We start from the raw sequence: 19,263 nt of genomic DNA on the forward strand, positions 1-19,263 counted from the left end.
GTGGCTCATGCCCGAAATCCCAGCACTTCGGGAGGCTGAGGTGGGCGGATCACTGGAGGCCAGGAGGTCAAGACCAGCCTGGGAAACATGGTGAAACCCCGTCTCTACTAAAAATACAAAAATTAGCTGGATGCAGCAGGGTGTGCCTGTAACCCCAGCTACTCGGCAGGCTGAGGCAGGAGAATCGCTTGAACCTGGGAGGCGGAGGTTTCAGTGAGCCGAGATGGCGCCATTGCACTCCAGCCTGGGCAAAAAGAGTGAAATTCCTTCTCAAAAACAAAACAAAACAAAACAACAACAGCAGGGGGGTCAGAAACACGGTCACACCAACCTATACCAAGAGGAAGCCGAGTCTGATCCTTCAGGGCTCTTCCTATCGGGGATGGGAGAGCTGGGGGTGTCTGTACGCAGATTTTCTTAGCTTTGCCAGCGGGGAAGAAGGGTGAGGAAGTATGAGCCCCCTTCTTTGGTGTTCTCCAGCCGAGTGGGCCGTGGGCAGCCACCTCCCGGGCAGTGTCCAATCAGGGCCCGTGGTGCATGTGCTGGTCCCTGAGCACCCAGATGGGCTGGGTAGAGGTCAGGATGCACGTGCTTGTCTGCACTAGGTTATTTAGGGAAAGCCTGGGCCACTCTGTCCCCTTCCTGTGCTATTCTGCTCTACAGAAAAAGCAGAGATTCCTCTACTGCTTGTGTCCCTCAGGCAAGATGCTTTGGTCTTTGGAGTAGTGGTTCTCAAAGTCAGATCCCCGGGAGCTGAGGCGGCCTGGGGGCTGGGGGAGGGTGCACGTTGGAATCCTGCGCCCTATGACCTGTGTTGAATTTGCAGAAGGCCAGGTTTACTTAAGAAGGATCTTCAGGGTGACTCTTCAGAAGCTGTGCCCTGTTCAGTTTTGAGAGAGATTTTTGGTTTTTGTTTTTGTTTGGCTTAGAGAAGTAGGGTGAAGGCAGTAGATGTAGATGATCTATGATGGTGACTTTTTCTTTTTTCTTTTTTTTTTTAAGACAGTTTCATTCTTGTCGCCCAGGCTGGAGTGCAGTGGCGTGATCTCGACTCACTGCAACCTCCACCTCCCGGGTTCAAGCGATTCTCCTGCCTCAGCCTCCCGAGTAGCTGGGATTACAGGCACGTGCCACTACGCCCAGTTAATTTTTTGTATTTTTAGTAGAGACGGGGTTTCACCATGTTGGCCAGGCTAGTCTCGAACTCCTGACCTCAGGTGATCCACCCACCTTGGCCTCCCAAAGTGCTGGGATTATGGGCATGAGCCACTGAGCCCAGCCAATGGTGACTTTTGAATTTTTTTAAGCAACCCTGGGACCCCTTTTCAAAAAAAAGCAAAGCAAAACATAGATGGACTCAACACATAAATTGAGAAACGGCAGACGACTCTGGCTGGAGCTGGGGGAGCATTTTGCTTCCAAGGATACCCTGACTTTTTCTCTTTTTTTTTGAGACAGGGTTTCACTCTGTCATCCGGACTGGAGTGCAGTGGTACAACCACAGCTCACTGCAGCCTCAACCTCTTGGGCTCAAGTGCTCCTCCGGACTCAGCCTCCAGAATAGCTGGGACCATAGGCATGCCCCACCACACCTGGCTTATTTTTTAAATATTTTGTTGAAACCAGGTCTCACTATGTTGCCCAGGTTGGTTTGGAACACCTTGGCTCAGATGATCCTCCTGCCTCGGCCTCCCAAAGTTCTGGGATTACAGGTTTGAGCCATGGCACCCGGCCAAGGACCCCCTGACTTTAAAGCTACTTGCCCCAGTGAAGTTTGAGAACCACTGCGTGAAAGACGGAGGTGTTCAAGCGCCGTGGGGACACAAGGAAGGGAAAGCGTCATCTTTGTGGTCCAGAGCTTCCTCTGAAGGGCAGCCACAGGCATCCCTTAGCTTCAGGGTGGCGCAGGGGCCGGCGAGGTGGGTGGGAGGGGAGGTGACAGGTGGTGGCAGTGGCGGCAGCTTACCTCTGGGTAAGACCACTCTGGGGAGTAGTCGGTCACCATGAACACCCGTCCGCTCTGCTGCAGCATGCCCAGGGTGCCCTGGGCCGAGGCGGCCGAGACCACCTCGGCGACGTGCATGTAGGCCATGGTGCTGGCCCCGCCCTCCGAGCTGCTCAGCTGCAGGCTACCCTGCTGGGGGCTACAGCAGGGGAGGCACATCTCTGCCTGGGTGAAGGGGGCCCGCGCCCCGTCCTCTGACTGTGAGAGTGCCGTGCTGTCCCCCGACACCAGCTGGTGCCCATAGATGGTGCTGCTGCCCCCCTCCACGGAGATGAAGTCGTTGATCAGGTCGGAGAACTGGTTGCTGAAGGAGATGTCAAAGTGGTCCAGGCTGAGTTCCATGTTGGAGGCGTTGCCGAGGCTGGGCTGGGCCACGGGGTAGAGTCCCTGCACCACGTTGCCTGGGAGGATGGGGACGCCGCCGGCACTTCGGATTACCCCGTTGGTCTCCGGCTGCAGGTAGTGCTCAGAGCTGCAGGCCTGCAGCTCCCCAGACTTGAGCAGGACCTCGCTCCCTTCCGCCGCCTGCGAGGTCTCCATGGTGACCTCCCCTTCTGCCGTCATGGCCTGGAAGTTGGCCTGGAACTGCATGAGGTGGAGGGAGGAGGTGGACTCGATCCGCGTCTCCACGTGACCGCTGCAGGAGCTGGTTTGGGACGAGGCCTCCGTTTTCACCGTGGGCATCACGAAGGTGCCCCCAGAGTCACTCAGGCTGCTGTGGGTGTTCTGCTCGACGGGGAGGGGTTTGCTGGCGTCCTGCAGGAAGAAGCTCGGGGAGGGGGTCTGGTGGATGTGGGGGCTGTGGCCCGTCTGGCTGAAGCTGGACGTGTAGTCCTTGTTGGAGTCGATGGCGCTGAAGTCCATCTGCTCCAGGGTGGTGCTGGGACTCAGGCCACCGCCCGATGGCAGGAGGCTGGAGCCGGCGGTCAGGGTGAGGGAGCTGGCTGCCACAGCCGCCGCGGAGGAGGAGTACGCTTCTTTGGCCATCTGCTGCTCGAAGGAGGTGTCCTCGGTCTTGATCTCCTTGGTGAGGACGGTGGTAAAGCTGAAGCTCCGCTCCCCGGGCGGCGAGTGCCGGATGTTGGAGCTGACCATCTCGGCTTTCAGGCCTCCACCCCCGTACGTCTGGCCCTGCTTTGGGTTATTAAGGAAACAGTCGGGGTCAAAGTTCATGGTGGTTTCTGGAATCTTCCGGCCACCGTCGAGGGTGGTGGAGAGGACCAGCTCTTCGGACACGTTGGTGGGCAGCATGGACAGGCTCTCCGAGCTGCCTGTGGTGGGAAAGGCGAACTTGTGGCCGTCGGAGCTCACGGCCAGGACGAGGCCCTGAGAGGCGTCAGGTGACAGGAGGTGGTGGTTGGGGCCAGCGGTGGGGGACATGGTGTACACGGCCTCATTGGTGACCTCTGACATGAACACCGTGGCGCTCTGGGACAAGCTCCCCATCACAGAGGCCACCGCCATACCGGACACACCTGTGACCACCGGGCTGTCCACCATGTCCGGGTCGCTGTTGAGCCCGCTGCTGATGGACACAGGGGAGCTCTGGGTGGTGTCGGGGACTTCCACCTGGTTGGTGGAGGAGACCTCGGTGCTGCTCTGGTGCAGGAGCACGGGCTTGGCCACCTTGCCGTTCCTCTTCTCGCGGCTGGAGCCCTTGCTGTGGCTGTGCTCGTGCTTGCCCTCCGACACATCATTGTGCTGCACCTCCGAGTGGCTCCCGTACCCCCCTGTCCGTGGCTCCACCTTGGGCGAGATGATGCGATGTTTGGCGCTGTTACACTTGTGATGCACGCTGCCGCCAGCTCCTGCGGAGATCGGAACACAACATGCGCACGCACACGCAGGCACACACGTGCACACACACATGCACACACAAAAGAGAGTCAGAGCTAGGACCGTGGTGGACCTGCCCCACAGCGGCTGGGGCCCCTGGCAAAGTCCAGGCCCGGTGCCCCAGGCAGGCCACAGACCCTCAGCCCTTGGACACGTACCCCAAGCCTGGGGGCCGTCCCACGCCCCTTTGACCCTCCTCCAAAGATCAGAGGGGCTTTGGCCTTGATGCTCTTTTCGAATAGGAAGCATGTGGGAAGTTGGGAAGGAGAAGGTGGAGAGAATGTCAACACCCAGGAAAGTCCCCTCCGCCATCAGAGACAGATACCACTCATCTGGAAGGCCTTTTGCTGGCAAGAGGGAATCAGCCTGGTGAGAGTGGCTACGTTCGTATCCTGCCCCACCTCCCCTCCCCAACTTCCCACAGCTGCTCAGGCCATGCCCCAATGAGGAGCCACCCCTGGGGCCTGGCAACCAGAGGTCAATGGGGAGGTGATGGAAATGCAGTCTTGGGACCAGCTCTCAGGCCCCAGGACCAAAGAGGGTTCTCGACCCTGCTCCAGAGGCGGAAAGGTACCTAAGCCCAGGCCTACCCTCAGCTCTCTGGGGTACAAAAATCCTTCTAGGTCCTAAGTAGGGACAGAGCCCTTGCTCCTCATTTCAGACGTACAAGCCTCAGGAGCCCAGCGTTTCTGAGCTTGGCAAAGCCTCCCTGGCAGCTCCTCCAGCCCCGGCAGCCAGGACGGCTTTTCTCTCCCTCCCATCCGATATTTTCACCATTTTCATTTCATCTGATGGGAATCACTTTGCTTTTGATGAAAGGGCGAATTCTCCCTGATCCTGTTACGGCCTCACCACCAAGACTCCTCAATGCACCAAGACTGCGCAGAGAAGTGACATGACCCTCTAATGGGACTATCTAATTAAGTCAGCCTGGGGAGAGGAGAACACACATTTCAAAGAGCAAATACCATTATCAGAAAAACAGACACATTAGGAAGGAGAGTGCGGGACGATTCATGTTCTTGGAGGAGACAGAGGTTAAAGAAAGAGGTTGCGCCTGCGTGGTGTCACTGACGCAGGGCACGTCTCCCTCAAGACCCCAGTGCCCTCTGGCAGAGGATGCCCAAGAGCGTGGGCCTGAACAGAGAGGCCCCGAGCCCCAGAGCTCCTTGCTTCCCCAACTCTGCTGCCCCCAGTTCTTGCCCCATGGAGGAAGCTGTCCCTCTGGACACTGCTCCCTCCTGCCCAGAGCGGACTGCCAGCCAGTTGCAGGACAGGACGAGGCGGAAGGCCTGCCTTGTGTCTGTGCTGGGTGTGGCGGTGTCGCCCAGTCCCTGACTGTCCCCCTCCTCCCTCACTAGATGTCATGGCTACTCCCACAGAGGACAGCCATGACGGCTGCCTGGTAGGGCCCCTCTGTCCCCGTGGCGCCCGCCTGCCCCGGGAGCCCCGGCTCACCCAGGCTGCCGGTGCAGAGGCAGTTGTGGGTCCGCGGCTGGGGCTTGGTCTGGTGGCTGTCGAGGATCTGCTGCACCAGCTGTTCCACCGAGAAGCCTGAGCTGCTGTTCCCATTGCTGCAGGTCCACTTGATGCCATGGACTGTGAAGAGAGAGGCAGGGGGGCTGTCAGAGCCCGTGGGTGCAGAGGGGACCTGGGTGGGGCCAAGGGGTAGGACCCAGGCCCTCCCTGAGGGCAGCCCTCTCTCTGCTGGGGAGCTGGCTCCTGGGGCGAATTGATGAGTAGGGGAGGAGGAGGGGAAGGGAGGCCAGGCTGCCCCCGCCAGACCCCCTGCTCCCATCGGGGGTTCTGAGCTCTTTAGCTCCCCCTCACTATGGTGCAGCCCAGGGAGTGGACCGCATAGAGTTCTGCTTTTGTTTCCCTAAAGTCAGAGTGCACGAGGCGGCTCTTCCAGGGGTGCTGGAATGGAAGAGAAAGGGAACAAGGACAGAAGGAGAGTGGACAGGAGGCTGAGGGACTTCCCAGCCTGTGAGCTTCTTGTGGAGACTCAGGATAGAGGTGGTGGACCAACAAGCACCGAGCCGGGAGGACCAATGCCTCTCCCAGGAGTGTGTGGGGAGGTGGCCCCACCCTGGGGGGTAAGACTCTGGCTTCCTGCCCTCACCAGACTTCTTTGCCCCAAAGGGAGTGCAGATGCAGGAGAGGCCAGGGGAGATGGGGACGGGACTGAAGGGCCCACGTGGCCTGGACAGCAGGTAGCTCAGTGCCCAGTGCTGACTGATGGCAGTCATCTGAACAGCCACCCCGGGAGCTGGGCTCAACCTTCCTCCCTGCACTTTTGCAGTTCCTGGAGTTGGGATTGGGGTTTCCCCACCTGCCTGGCAGGATGGGGGCTGGAAGTCTAAACCGACTTTTCCAGCATAGCAGTTTTCTCAGCTGGAGCAGACCCGGCCAAGGGGTCGCTAAGTCCTGAGTCCGGCACATGGAGCAATCCAGCTGTCTCTAGTGGGGCCAGGCTCAGAGGCAGTGGATTCGCAGCTTTGCGGCTGGAGCTGGTGCTAGGGATCCAGGCGCGGAGGAGCCGGGCACAGGGTCGAGATACGGAGAGGTCAGTGGCTTTATCGATACAAGAGCAATGTCCTTCCTCCTTTGGCTGAAGCTCCTCTCCCACCAGCTCCAGGGGGACAGCCACTAACCCTCGCAGCACTGGCCCCAGTTCTGTGAAGGGCTCTAGAAGGTAGGGGGACAAGGAGAGCGTCAACATGGCAGGTAGGAGCTGGCTCGGTTCAGACATGGATTTGAGTCCAAGTTTTACTTATTTATTTTTTTTGAAACAGGTGTCACTCTGTTGCTCAGGCTGGAGTGCTGTGGTATAAACACGACTCACTGTAGACTCGGCCTCGTGGGTTCAAGTGATCCTCCCGCCTCAGCCTCCTGAGTAGCTGGGATTATAGGCATGTGTCACTACACTTGGATATTTAAAAAAAAAATTATTTGTAGAGGCCAGGCGCAGTGGCTCACACCTATAATCCTAATACTTTGGAAGGCCAAAGTGAGCGGATCACCTGAGGTCAGGAGTTTGAGACCAGCCTGACCAACATGGTGAAACCCGTCTCTACTAAAAATACAAAATTAGCTGGGCGTGGTGGCACATGCCTGTAATCCCAGCTACCTGGGGGGCTGAGGCAAAAGAATCGTCTGGGAGGCAGAGGTTGCAGTGAGCCGAGATTGCACCATTGCACTCCAGCCTGGGGAATGAGAGCAAAACTCTGTCTCAAAACAAAACAAAACAAAAAATTATTTGTAGAGACAAGGGTCTCACTATGTTACCCAGGCCGGTTTGGAACTCATGGCCTCCCAAAGTGCTGATATTATAGGTGTGAGCCATTGTACCTGGTCTGAGTCTAGGTTTTGATCTTGCTGTGTGGATTTGGGCAAGTCACTTAGCCTCTCTGAGCCTCAGTTTCCTCACTTGTAAAGTGGGCATATAGTAGTTCCTGCCTGGAGAACTGGCCAGGAGAAAACACGATCTACATGCCTGGCACTTTGTGCATACCCAAAAAAAGGGTAGCTGTTGTCATAACATCACTAGTGATGATGGTGATGACAGTAATGACTGTGACACCCAGCAGGCAGTGCTGGCCCTGCCCTGGGGCCTGGCCAATGCTATGGGGACTGGGCTTGCGGCAGGAAGCTTCTTGCTGTGAAATCCACAGATGGCTCAGCCCCGGAACACTGCGGGTAGATCTCCGTGGTGGCCATTCATCTCAAGCCTCTGTTCCTGGGTGTAGAGCTCTCCCTTTAATTATAACTCTGATGGTTTTTCTTTTCTTCTTCTTTTTTTTGAGACAGAGTCTCGCTCTGTTGCCCAGGCTGGAGTGCGGTGGCACGATCTCGGTTCACTGCAACCTCTGCCTCCTGAGTTCAAGCAATTCTTCTGCCTCAGCCTCCTGAATAGCTGGGATTACAGGCGCCTGCCACTGGGCCTGGCTAATTTTTGTATTTTTAGTAGAGATGGGGTTTCACCATATTGGCCAGGCTGGTCTCGAACTCCTGACCTTGTGATCCACCCCCGCCCCCCCCCGCCCCTTGGCCTCCCAAAGTGCTGGGATTACAGGCGTGAGCCACCATGCCCAGCCTCTGATAGTTTTTCAAAGGAAATCACCCATGTGTGAGGCTTGGGATCTGGCAGGAATACCTTCAGGGTGCTGCTTTCCTTCTCTGTGTGTGCTGTCGCCTGACCCGGGTGTCCGTTCCCCTTCCTTCCCCTCTGCTTCACTCTGAAGAGGCTCCTCTGAGGTCTGCAGCACCCTCTGCCTCCTGCATCTTCACTTATTCTCAGGGGGCCTGGGATTCTGGTGGGTCACTGAGGGGGATGGGTGAGGCTGAGTGGCACCTGTTTGCCAAGCCGCCATGTTCAGAACTTGTGATCGGCGAACATGTGATAGGCGCAGGCAGGCAGGTGGCAGCATTGACAGCCCACTTTTCTTCAGGTGGACAGTGCTTTCATCTTGGGCTCCCTGGAGGAATTCTCCAGCATCCCCCTAAGCACCTTGTCCCTGACAGCTGGAGGGAAGGCCCGGGCCAGGGGCTTTTAAACCTCATCATAGCTATGGGACCCTTTTCTTAAATAAACCTCTACCAAGAAATTCAATACAGAAGACAGATTACTGCAGAAAGGACCTGGTGGAGGCAAGATGAGGGGTCACAGGCTCTCTGGCCTGTCCCTATGCCCAGGGCACTCCTTGGCTACAGACATTTCCAGACTCATTTTACAGATAAGAAAACAGAGGCTCAGGAGGGGAGGTGACAGCCCAAATCACATTCCAGAGGCCACAGGGCAGGATTTGAGACTCTCCTCTGTACCACTGCACAGGCAGTGGTCTGTTCCAGTTGTGGGTCCCCTACTCTGGCTGTACCCAGGCCCTAGATAGGAGATTCTGACGTCATGGGTCTGGGGTGGTGCCAGGTATTTTTTTTAGAGCTCTGCAGAGGCTCCTCACATGCCGTTAGGATGGGAGAACACGCAGCTCTGTCCTAAGCTTAAACTCAGCAGGGAACTGCAAGTCCAAGAGCAGAAACCCCTGCAGAGCTCACCACGGGAGCTTCTCCCTGTGGGAACTCTGAGCAGGTGCCCCTTGCCAAGCCAGGCCACATGTTCTCTGGGAAGATCCCTGCTGAATTTGAACTTGGCTGTCTGTGGAGATGAGCTGTTTTCAGGGCAGCCCCACCTCTGGCTTCGGCCTTCAGGCCACACCCCACTTGAGGGTCTTGGGTCTTGGCACAGTGAGGCTTTTGAATCCCCTGGCTGGCAGAGTCTCCTGGCATTTCAGATCAGGGTCCCCTCTGCTCTGACAACCGCCGATCAGGCCAGGTTTCTCCTCCAGTCCTGATGGGGGTGCGGCAGCCGCATTCTCTCTGCCTCTTGTTCTCCTCCTTATGTTGTGAAGGTTATAAAATGAAGACCCAGTGAAGGGTGACAGATTGCAAGCAGAGAGTTTCTAGATGCTTAATGCAAATTACCTACTGTCTTGGCACATCCAATATGCAGATTGTCTCCCTCCTTGCTCTGGTGTTGGGGGTGGGTGGGTGGAGAAAAGCCCCTCCTCTGAGGTGGTGAGTTGTTAGCACTGAATATCAAATAGTATCAAGACGGCTTTTAACATGTCATGCTCTGCTTCCCAACACGCAATGAATCAGTGGGAAGGGAGATTTCTATAGGGAAAAAGCGCTTTATGAAAGGAAGGTTAATAGCCACGCATGCCGGCCTCCCCCTCGGCCCCTTCCCCTTTTTAAAGCAGCAAAAGGGAAACTGCGTTAAAAGTACACTTGATCACGTGACCTCCCATGACATGTAAGGTCATGACATGTCAGGTCATGACATGTCTTGTAAGGGAGGAGGCACAGAAAGAGGAATTCCCAGAAAGGTAATGTCCTGGTGGCTCTGGGTCACATCTGTCCCCTCCTGCTCACTGTACCTCACCGGGCGGTACCTGACTCCCCGTTCTCAGGCAGAATGGCCTGAGCTGAATCCCAGACAGAGGGACCCTCTCTGCAGCTCCCCATAGTTGGAGCCTTGGTGGTGGTCCCTGGTCTGCTCAGGTGGTGGAGAGAGACCTGTATCCCCAGGAAGGCTGGGTCAGGGGAAGTACCAGAGAGAAGAAAGGGCTGGCATGGGGTGGGATAAGCCAGACCCCAGCATGGGGCTCCACAAGACAGGGGCAGGCAGGATGGTCACACTGGCCACTGGGAAGCAGGATGCTGGCTCCTCGAAAGGTGTCCTCCTACAGCTACCCGAGAAGCCCTGCGGCTGCCCCATGAAACACAGGCCGGGGACTGCATTCTCTCGGACAGGGCTGCCTGCAGCGCGGCCTGTGTGAGGATCGGCCTGCAGAGCCGAGGCTGGGAGTGGCCGTCGCAGGAACCCAGGGCCCACTCCAATGCTGACCTAGCCCTCGTACAAGATGTTTACCCTAATTATGGCCCCTGGCAAGGCAGCAGCGCTTCCACTAATATGAATAATCAAAATGAAATCAATGACAACAGCGTGTGGCCCATGCTTTGGAGAGCATCTTCTGATGAACAATTTACCCAAGAGGCGGCCAACCGCTGGGCAAAGAGTAATTGAGATCTAGAAGAGAGGGCTGGGGGAAGGCGTAGGGGCTTCACCCCACATGGGGCAGGCTGCCAGCCGAGAGCCTCTTGGGTTGCAGCTGCTCCATCCCATGCCCTTGGGAAGCGGCGGAGAGCTTCAGCTACACAGGCTAAGCCTGAGCCACGGTAGGGCCGTCCTATTTTCCTCTGTCATGAACTGAATTGTGTCCCCCACCAAATCCATAGGTTGAAGCCCTAACCACCAATGTGACTGTATTTGGAAACAGACTTTTAAGGAGGTAATTACGGTTAAGTGAGGTCACATGGGTGGGACCCTATCCCAGCAGGACTGGTGTCCTTATAAGTAGAGGAGGAGACACCAGGAGTGCCCATGCCTAGATAGATGGTTATATGAGGAAGCAGTGAGAAGGTGGCTGTCTGCAACCCAGGAAGAGAGGCCCTACCAGCAACCAACCCCAATGTCCTCTTGATCTTGGACTTCCAGCCTGCAGACTGTGAGATGATCAATTTCTGTTGTTTAAGCCGCCAGTCTGTGGCACTCTGTGAGGGCAGTGTTTTAGTCTTCGTCTTTTTTGTGCTGCTACAACAGAATACCACAGACTGGGAAATTCATAAAGAACACAAGTGTATTGGCTTATAGTTTTGGAGGCTGGGAAGTCCAATATCAAGCTGCCAGTGCCTGGTGAGGGCCTTCTTGCTAGGTCATTGCATGGTGGAAGGGCGAAGAAAAAGAATCCATTCCCAGAAACCCTAAGTAAAGCAGTTAAATCCCTCCCATGGGGCCCCACCTCCAGACACAGTTGCACTGAGAATTCAATTTCAACATAAGTTTCGGAGGAAAACATTCAAACCACAGCAGGCTGAATAACACCCCGCATGGGGGCTCAGGCCTCCCCCATCCTCAGGCTCTCTGGCTAGAGGTCCACACCAACCCTGCTCTATGCACTGCACACGTGTGTGTGTACAGGTGCGCGTGTATAGGTGTTTGTACATATAGGTGTGTGTATAGGTGTGGGTGTATCGGTGTATGTGTATATAGATGTGTGTACAGGTGTGTGTGTATAGGTGTGTATCAGTGTGTGTGCATAGGTGTGTGGGTGTGTATATTGTGTGTGTATAGGTGTGTGGGTGTGTATAGGTGTGTGTATAGGGGTGTTTGTGTGTAGATGGGTGTGTTTGTGTGTATAGGTGTGCATATCAGTGTGTACAGGTGTGTGGGTGTGTACATAGGTGTGTGTATGTGTGTTGTATAGGTGTGTGTTTGTGTATAGGTGGGTGTGTTTAGGTGGGTTTGTGTGTATAGGTGTGTATAACGGTGTGTGTGTATAGGTGTGTGTGTTTGTGTGTATAATGGTGTGTATAGGTGGGTCTGTGTGTATAGGTGTGTGTGTTCGTGTGTATAGGTGTGTGTATAGGGGTGTTTGTGTGTATAGGTGTGTGTGGGTGTGTGTATAGGTGTGTGTATAGGTGGGTTTGTGTGTATAGAGGTGTGTGTGTATAGGTGTGTGTATAGGGGTGTGTGGGTGTGTGTATAGGTGTGTGTGTATAGGTGGGTGTGTTTGTATAGGTGTGTGTATAGGTGGGTGTGTTTGTGTATATAGGGGTGTGTGTATAGGTGTGTGTGGGTGTGTGTATAGGTGTGTGTATAGGTGGGTGTGTTTGTGTGTATAGGTGTGTGCTTGTGTGTGTATAGATGGGTGTGTTTGTGGGTGTATAGATGTATTTGTGTGTATAGGTGTGTGTATAGGTGGGTATGTGTACAGGTAGGTGTGTTCGTGTGTATAGGGGTGTGTGTGGTGTGTATAGGTGTGTGTGGGTGTGTGTATAGGTGTGTGTGTATAGGTGTGTGTTTAGGTGGGTGTGTTTGTGTGTATGTGTGTGTGTATAGGTGTGTGGGTGTGTGTATAGGTGTGTGTGTGTATAGGTGGGTGTGTTTGTGTGTATAGGGGTGTTTGTGTGCATGGAGTGTGTGTTTAGGTGTGTGTGTATAGGTGTGTGCTTGTGTGTATAGATGGGTGTGTTTGTGTGTATAGGAGTGTGTGTGTATAGCTGTGTGTATGTATAGGTGTGTGTGTATAGGTGTGTGCCAGTGTGTGTATAGATGGGTGTGTTTGTGTGTATAGGAGTGTGTGTGTGTATAGGTGTGTGTATGTATAGGGGTGTGTGTGTGTACAGTTCAAGGGGTTCTGACATCAGGGGCTTTCCAGAATGCCTCTCTCCTCTACCACTTTATTTTTAATATATATATTTATTTATTTTTTGAGACAGGGTCTCACTCTGTCACCCAGGCTGGAGTGCAGTGGTGCAATCTGAGCTCACTGCAACCTCCGACCCTTGGGTTCAAGCAATTCTCATGCCTCAGCCTCCTGAGTAGCTGGACTACAGGTGTGCGCCACCACGCCTGGCTAAGTTTTGTACTTTTAGTAGAGACAGGGTTTCAGCATGGTGGTCAGGCTGGTCTTGAACTCCTGACCTCAAGTGATACACCCACCTCGGCCTCCTGAAGTGCAGGGATTACAGGTGTGAGCCACCACGCCTGGCCCTTCTACCACTTTAAATGCCACCCTTCTTTCCAGCACAGCCCAGCTCAAGCCCCCGCCTCTGGCTCATTCTCAGGCCCTCCCCAAACCCACCGACTCACAGACTCAGGATGGGGCCCAGCACCTGTGTCCTAAGGGGCCCTCGTGGGAATTCAAATGCATGCTCCAGTTTGAGAACTATGGGTATAGAAATCACAATAGCCTTCCTGGCTGCTCATGCCTGTCCCTAGGAGCTGGAGTTTGGATCCTGAGGGCAGGCCTTGCCAAGCTGTTCACTGCTCATCTCCCATCCTCAGAACAATGCCTGGCACATAGTAGATGCTTAATAAAGGCTGGTAGAGTGAATGAGTGAATGGCCAATTTCTCAATCATGCCCTCCCTAGCACTTTTTTTTTTAATTGGTTCATCATTTCCCTCAGTGAGCTATAAGCAGAGCTCATGTCTCAGTAATAACAACAAAAACAATGATAGTTATTGGACATATCCTCCATGCCAGGCAGTATGTGAGCATCTTCATATGTTGACTCCAAAAAGAAAAAAAGAACAAGGCCAGGTGTGGTGGCTCATGCCAGCACTTTGGGAGGCTGGGGAGGGTGGATCACTTGAGCCCAGGAGTTTGAGACCAGCCTTGGCAAAATGGCGAGACCCAGTCTCTACAAAAAATAAAAACATTAGTCTGGTGTGGTGGTGGGCACCTGTAATCCAAGCTACATGGGAGGCAGAGGCAGGAGGATCACCTGAGCCCAGGGAGGTCGAGGCTACAGTGAGCTGTGATCGGGCCACTGCACTCCAGCCTGGGTGACAGAGTGAGGCCCTGTCTCAAAAAAAGAAGGGGAAAAAAATAATAACAATACTATGTACTCCACTGAGCCTCTGCTGTGGGCAGGGCACGGGGCCAGACACTCTCCTGTGGAGCAGTGGTTCTCAAAGTGTGGCCCCCGCAGCACTAGAATCACCTGACACTTGTTAGAAACGCACATTCTCAGGCCCCGCCCCAACCTGCAGAATCAGAAACGCTGGGGTTTGGGGCCCAGCATCCACGTCCTAATAGGCCTTCGAGGCACACTCAAGTTTGAGAAGCTCAGGTCTAGAGATGACATCTTTAACCTCCCAGTGATCCCTTGAGGCAGAATATATTATCCCATTTTATTAATGCCAAAACTAAGACTCAGAGAAGTTATGTAACTTGCCCAAGGTCACACAGCAGGTGCGTAGGGGGTGAAGAGGGGCTGCAGATTCAAGCTCTTTCCACTGGGCGACCTGCATGGCTCTCAGCTCTGCCAGGACCAGCTCCTAGGAGGAGGTGAGGAAGACTGGACAGCAGCTCGGTGGTGGGCAAAGGAGAAAAGCGACCCCATCTGGAGGTAGAGGGTGCTGGCCGTGAGCAGCAAGACTCACTTCACTTCCTGGAGGGAAGTCTGGTTTCCCTCGGCCCCTTCACCAGGGGCTGGTGACTGTGCAGGAAACTCAGGGTCCTGGTGCTGGACCACATGCTGTCATCCCAAGCTGATGCCCAGCTTCGTCTCCTGCCCTCCCTGACTTTGCAGATGCTGGGCTGTCTCAGAGGGGCCAGGCCTTGCTGGCTGGGGCCTTCGTGGGCAGAAGCTCCCGAGTCCCTGGCTCCCTACTTGGGATTTCCTCACTTTGGGGTCAGGTCAGCTGTCACTCATTTGGCCAAGCCACCCAGACCAGGGCAGAAGAAACTCATCCTTGAGCCTCCCATGGGAGGAACTGGGAGGCAGGGCCTGATGGGGACTTGCTCTTGGAAAATCAGAGCAAGCAGGAGAGGAAGGGGGAAGAAAACCTGGGAGGCTGCTGCAAGGAGGACATCTCAGCAACGCTGCATCCAAGCCTGGGCGCTGGGGCTTCCCTGAGGCCTGTGCTGGTCTCGTCACGGCAGCAGGCTTTGTGCCTGGTTAGAGGTGCATTTGGGGGGAATTTCTATAAAAACCAAAAGAAGCTAAGAAGGGTTCATTCCAGACTGTACAGGATGTGTGGGGGCAATGCTTGGCTCCAAGACAAGGCCTCCTCATTTGGGGTATGGTGGGGGTGGGGAGGGGACCCCCTGAGGGATGGCAGGGGGCTGAGGGGCAGCTTCGTCTTGGCTGTCTTTCATTCCTGACGTGGCTGTCCCATGCGGTGGTGGGGCTTTCCCAAAGGGCAGGGAAAACCTCCAAGTGCGATGCCCTGTGCTGGCTATGTGGGAAGAAGAGGCGAGAATTTAGAAACAGTGGGAGACCGGGTGGCAGCACCATGCTGGCCTGGGGTCGGGGCCCCCATGTGGCCGCAGCTGTTTCCCTCATGCACTGTGTGATCTTAGAACAAGATCTTTGTTTCCTCTGGATCTTAGTTTCTTCATCTGGAAAGTGGGTGCCTCTTGCCAGTTTACCTGACTGTATGCCATTGGGCCCTATCCAGGTAGATGGCCCCACCCCTGGATTCTGATGTGATGGCATCCACAGGAGATCTGCCCAGGCCAGGGTGGAAAGCCTCACAAGAGGGGAAGCTCTCTGCTCCGCAGTCCTGCCTGGAAGACTTTGGAAAGGAATTGGATGAGGAGACAGAGAGGACTCCAGAAGTCTGCCTCAGCCCCTGGTGGCCCCTGGAACGGGTGAGAGCCAGCTACCTGCCCCCTCTGCTCTGTGGGGCAGTAACTCTTGGAAGGATGACAGGGCAAGGCCACCTGGAGCTTTGGTCACCATGGTAACTGTACAGGCGGCACCTGCTGGAATCGACGCTTGGCCTTCCTTTCCAGGAGAAGAGATTTATGGGTGCTGTGATGAGCAGGTGGCAAGGACAAGGGGCAGTGTCCTTTTCTGGAGGGCTGTGGGGGGCTCTGTCCTCCTCCTCCATCTGGGCTCGTCCAGTCCACCCACCTAGGTACCCTGCCACCCAAGAAAGACCCAGAAAGAGGGTGGCCATTTAACTAGTCAAGCCAGGTCACCTTGGGAGCCAACAAAGGGTGCCGTGGTCATTTGTCCAGGTGCTGGTATAGGCTGGGTTGCTCTCCAGCAACCCTGGACATGTGGCTGCTCTCCTTATGAACCACGTGCCGGAGGCGGACGGGAGAGGGAGCAGCCACGTGCCTCTCGTGGAGTGAATGAGGCCCCTTCGGAGTCCTCGGTGTTGTTGACACTAGAAGGCTGTCTCCATGGCGACAAGGTCAATGGGAAATGGCAGCCGGGTTGGTTTAATTTTCACTGTATTCTTGTTGACAGGAATAAAGGCCCTGTTTCTGATTTCTTGGTTCAACTGGATGAAATTTTCATTAGATTTAACTTCTCATATCCAGACACCCACATACTATTCAATTTCCCGATCTCACCATTCAACTCTCATTCGCCTATTGGTCCTGAGGACAAAATTTTCAGAAATCTCATTTCGAGGAGCGCAGAGGCTGAGGGGGGACGGGATGGAGTGTGCGCCCACCGTGTGCACGTGCGGGGACCTATCTGCCGTGTCCCCAGTGAGCCTGTCATTTCTGGTGCTCGCTGTTGGGGCATCACAGTCCTCCCTCTGCCAGGGGGCATGGGCTTCGTCCCAACATCACACGTCCTCTGGAAAAGGCGGGGGTGGATGGTCCAGCAGACTGCCAGGGTGTGGAGAGCTTGACCTTCCCGTATTCTTTCTTCTTGCAAGTGGGACAGACATTGTCAATGAGGGGTAGGGAGAGGCGCCATTCCAGCCCGGCCAGTGACTCCATCATCAGGAAATACAGAGCGTGTGGGGTGGCATGTCCTTTACCCCTGTAACTGGCCTCACAGGAAATCTCCAAGGTGCTCAGTGACATACAAAGTGGCATTTTAGAGCCATCCTGAGGCTCTCGGAATCTTCTCCTGATGTGCGAAGCGGCATTGTTACCAGGCTGGGAATTCTTTGCACCGCGGGTGAAGTGTGAGTGCGCTAGGAGTGCCGGCCGCCTGGCAGCGTCAGAGCCTCAGGGTTATCTGCCCCTCCAGGCCACTCGGAAAGAGGGGTGGGGGACCAAGTGATATTCTGGATGCTTCCATCTTGCTCCTGGTAAGACTGCTCTAGGGCCTCCTGGACTCAGGTGCCTCCTGGTGTGTGGGGAGGTAGCGCCGCAGGAAGCCAGGCTCGGTCCACAGAGCAGCCACCTCTGAGCTCCCAACTACCTGGCCTGGAGCCTTCTATTTTTAAAGAGAGGCTGAAAATCTGGAGATTTGAATGTTGGCAATGAATTCTAACTTTGACAGAACCACTCCCTGGCACCTAGCAGGGCTCAGCATCAGCTCTGCATAGCAGTCAGGGCCCAGGACGTCGGTGGGGTCCTGTATCCCCAACACCAGCACAGGGGCGCACTCCACAAAAGGGGGAACTCCTGTCACGGAAGCAGCTATGCGACCTTGAAGCGGCCCTGGGCAGCAAGACGCCAGGAGAGACAGGAAATCAAAAGCAGTATTTCTCTTCCAGTCCTCCTTGGGGGCCGGATCGGCTCCATAAAATTAGCTGGAGTGAGAAACCAACATTTGCAAAACAAACCTGGATCCTGGAAGCAAAGTAGGAAGGAAGCCCCACACTCAAGTCAGCCTCTCCGTGCCCACCCTCTGCTGTCCTCCATGCCAGGTTGGAAGTGGGCTGTAGGCATTCTGGCAGGAGCCAGGAAGAGGGCTGGGACCCACCTGGAGATTCCAGGAACCTGCCCTGCCTGCTCCTCATGGCAGCAGCTCCTTCCCAAAGGGAAGGGTAAAAGGCAGAGGAAATCCTCTCCAGGAACCCCCAGCGCTGTCGCTGCCTCCCCCATGACTCCCAGGCCCCGCAGATGCAGGCAGGGAGCTGGGCCTCTGCTCTCAGGGACCGAGCTGCTGTCTGGGCTGCCGTGGGGACACAGATGTGCTTCCTCTTATGCAACTCCAGGGTTTCTCACAAGTGCAAGTCAACAAGTGTCTGGCAAGGCTCCACCATGTGCCGGCACCAACACCTCAGCTGCAAAACAAGGAAACTTCTAGAGTCGTATTTCTTAACCCAGAGTCTACGGAAAGTCCTCACGCAGTCCTGGAACATCCAGAAATGGTACATCCAGTACGTAGTGCATGCTGGGGAGTGGCTTCCTCTGGGAGTGTGGCTACACTAAGCTCCATGTGGCCTCCAACGCCTGCCCTCCTCGCACCTGGATGTGAGAAAGGAGGCCTGTGGCCCAAAGAGGTGCTGGTCCTGCTCTTGGCTGGCCTCTCGCCAGAGGCTGCTATAGGCCGGGGTTCCTTAAAAAGTATGGTCCTGGGGACCCCAGCACAAGAACCTAGCTTCATAAAAAACTCAGTGTCTGGAGCCCACTCCAGACCCAGGGAGTCAGAATGTCTGGGGAAGGGCCTGCCTTTCAGCCCCTCCCAGGTGGTTCTGAGGGGAACCATTGTCTCTGCTCAGGCTTTCTGGGGCCTTGGTGGATTCCAGGGTAAGACTGCAGCCGGCTCGGCTCCCTCTGAGCCGCAGAACTGGGTGGCCTGGGGGGCCCGAGCTCACTCCTGACATTCAGCCATTTGCTCCTATCCCAGAAGTCTCTGCTCAGAGGTAGTGACTCTGGAACACGCCTCTAAGTGAACACTGCTGGCCAGAAAGAGTCCCTCTAACAACACCCCCTCTCTCTCCCAGCCGGGGCTGATCCCCCCACTCCTTACTGTGCCCACACCTGTAGCTCCATGGGAGAAAAGTTTTTGCAGCTCTCTTCCCTTCTCTCTCTCTTTTTTTTTTTTTTGAGGTGGAGTCTCACTCTGTTGCCCAGGCTGGAGCACAATGGCACGATCTTGGCTCACTGCAACCTCCACCTACTGGGTTCAAGTGATTCTCCTGCCTCAGCCTACCAAGTAGTTGTGATTACAGGCACCTGCCACCATGCCTAGCTAATTTTTGTATTTTCAGTAGAAACAGGTTTCACCACATGGTCAGGCTGGTCTCAAACTCCTGACCTCAGGTGATCTACCTGCCTCAGCCTCCTGAAGTGCTAGGATTACAGGTGTCAGCCACCATGTCCAGCCCTCTTCTCTTCTCTTCTCTCTCTTCTTTAGACAAGGTCTTGCTCTGTCGCCCAGGCTGGAGTGCAGTGGCGCCATCTCAGCTCGCTGCAGCCCTGAACTCCCTAGGTTCAAGTGATCCTTCCACCTCAGCCTCCCAAGTAGCTGGGGCTACTGGTGTGCACCACCACATCTGGCTAATTTTTCTATTTTTTGTAGAGACAGGGTCTCGCCATGTTGCCCAGGCTGATCTTGAACTCCTGGGCTCAAGTAACCCTCCTGCCTCGGCCACCCAGAGTGCTGGGATTACAAGCGTAAGCCACCACGTCCGGACTTTTAGGCT

At 55.2% G+C, this 19,263-nt stretch overlaps 1 protein-coding gene and 1 long non-coding RNA gene across 18 annotated transcripts in view; both read right to left on the reverse strand.

The window, feature by feature from the left end:
- The window catches only part of CAMTA1 (calmodulin binding transcription activator 1), a 981,226-nt gene that overhangs the window by 103,313 nt on the left and 858,650 nt on the right, over positions 1–19,263 (reverse strand). For all 17 annotated transcript variants that reach the window (XM_054662341.1, XM_024356107.2, XM_024356106.2 and 14 more), the window contains 2 exons: positions 5,300–5,440; positions 1,967–3,813 (listed from right to left, as the gene is read on the reverse strand). In XM_054662341.1, coding sequence (XP_054518316.1) covers positions 1,967–3,813; positions 5,300–5,440 — 1,988 coding nt within the window. The remainder of the gene's footprint in view (positions 1–1,966; positions 3,814–5,299; positions 5,441–19,263) is intronic.
- Positions 14,087–18,306, reverse strand: LOC107974751 (uncharacterized). Its single transcript, XR_001717738.3, has 2 exons — positions 15,899–18,306; positions 14,087–14,895 (listed from the first exon to the last, which is right to left on the reverse strand). It is a non-coding gene; the product is annotated as an uncharacterized LOC107974751 (long non-coding RNA).

The sequence above is a fragment of the Pan troglodytes genome, chromosome 1 (genome assembly GCF_028858775.2).
Source record: "Pan troglodytes isolate AG18354 chromosome 1, NHGRI_mPanTro3-v2.0_pri, whole genome shotgun sequence".
NCBI lineage: Eukaryota > Metazoa > Chordata > Mammalia > Primates > Hominidae > Pan > Pan troglodytes.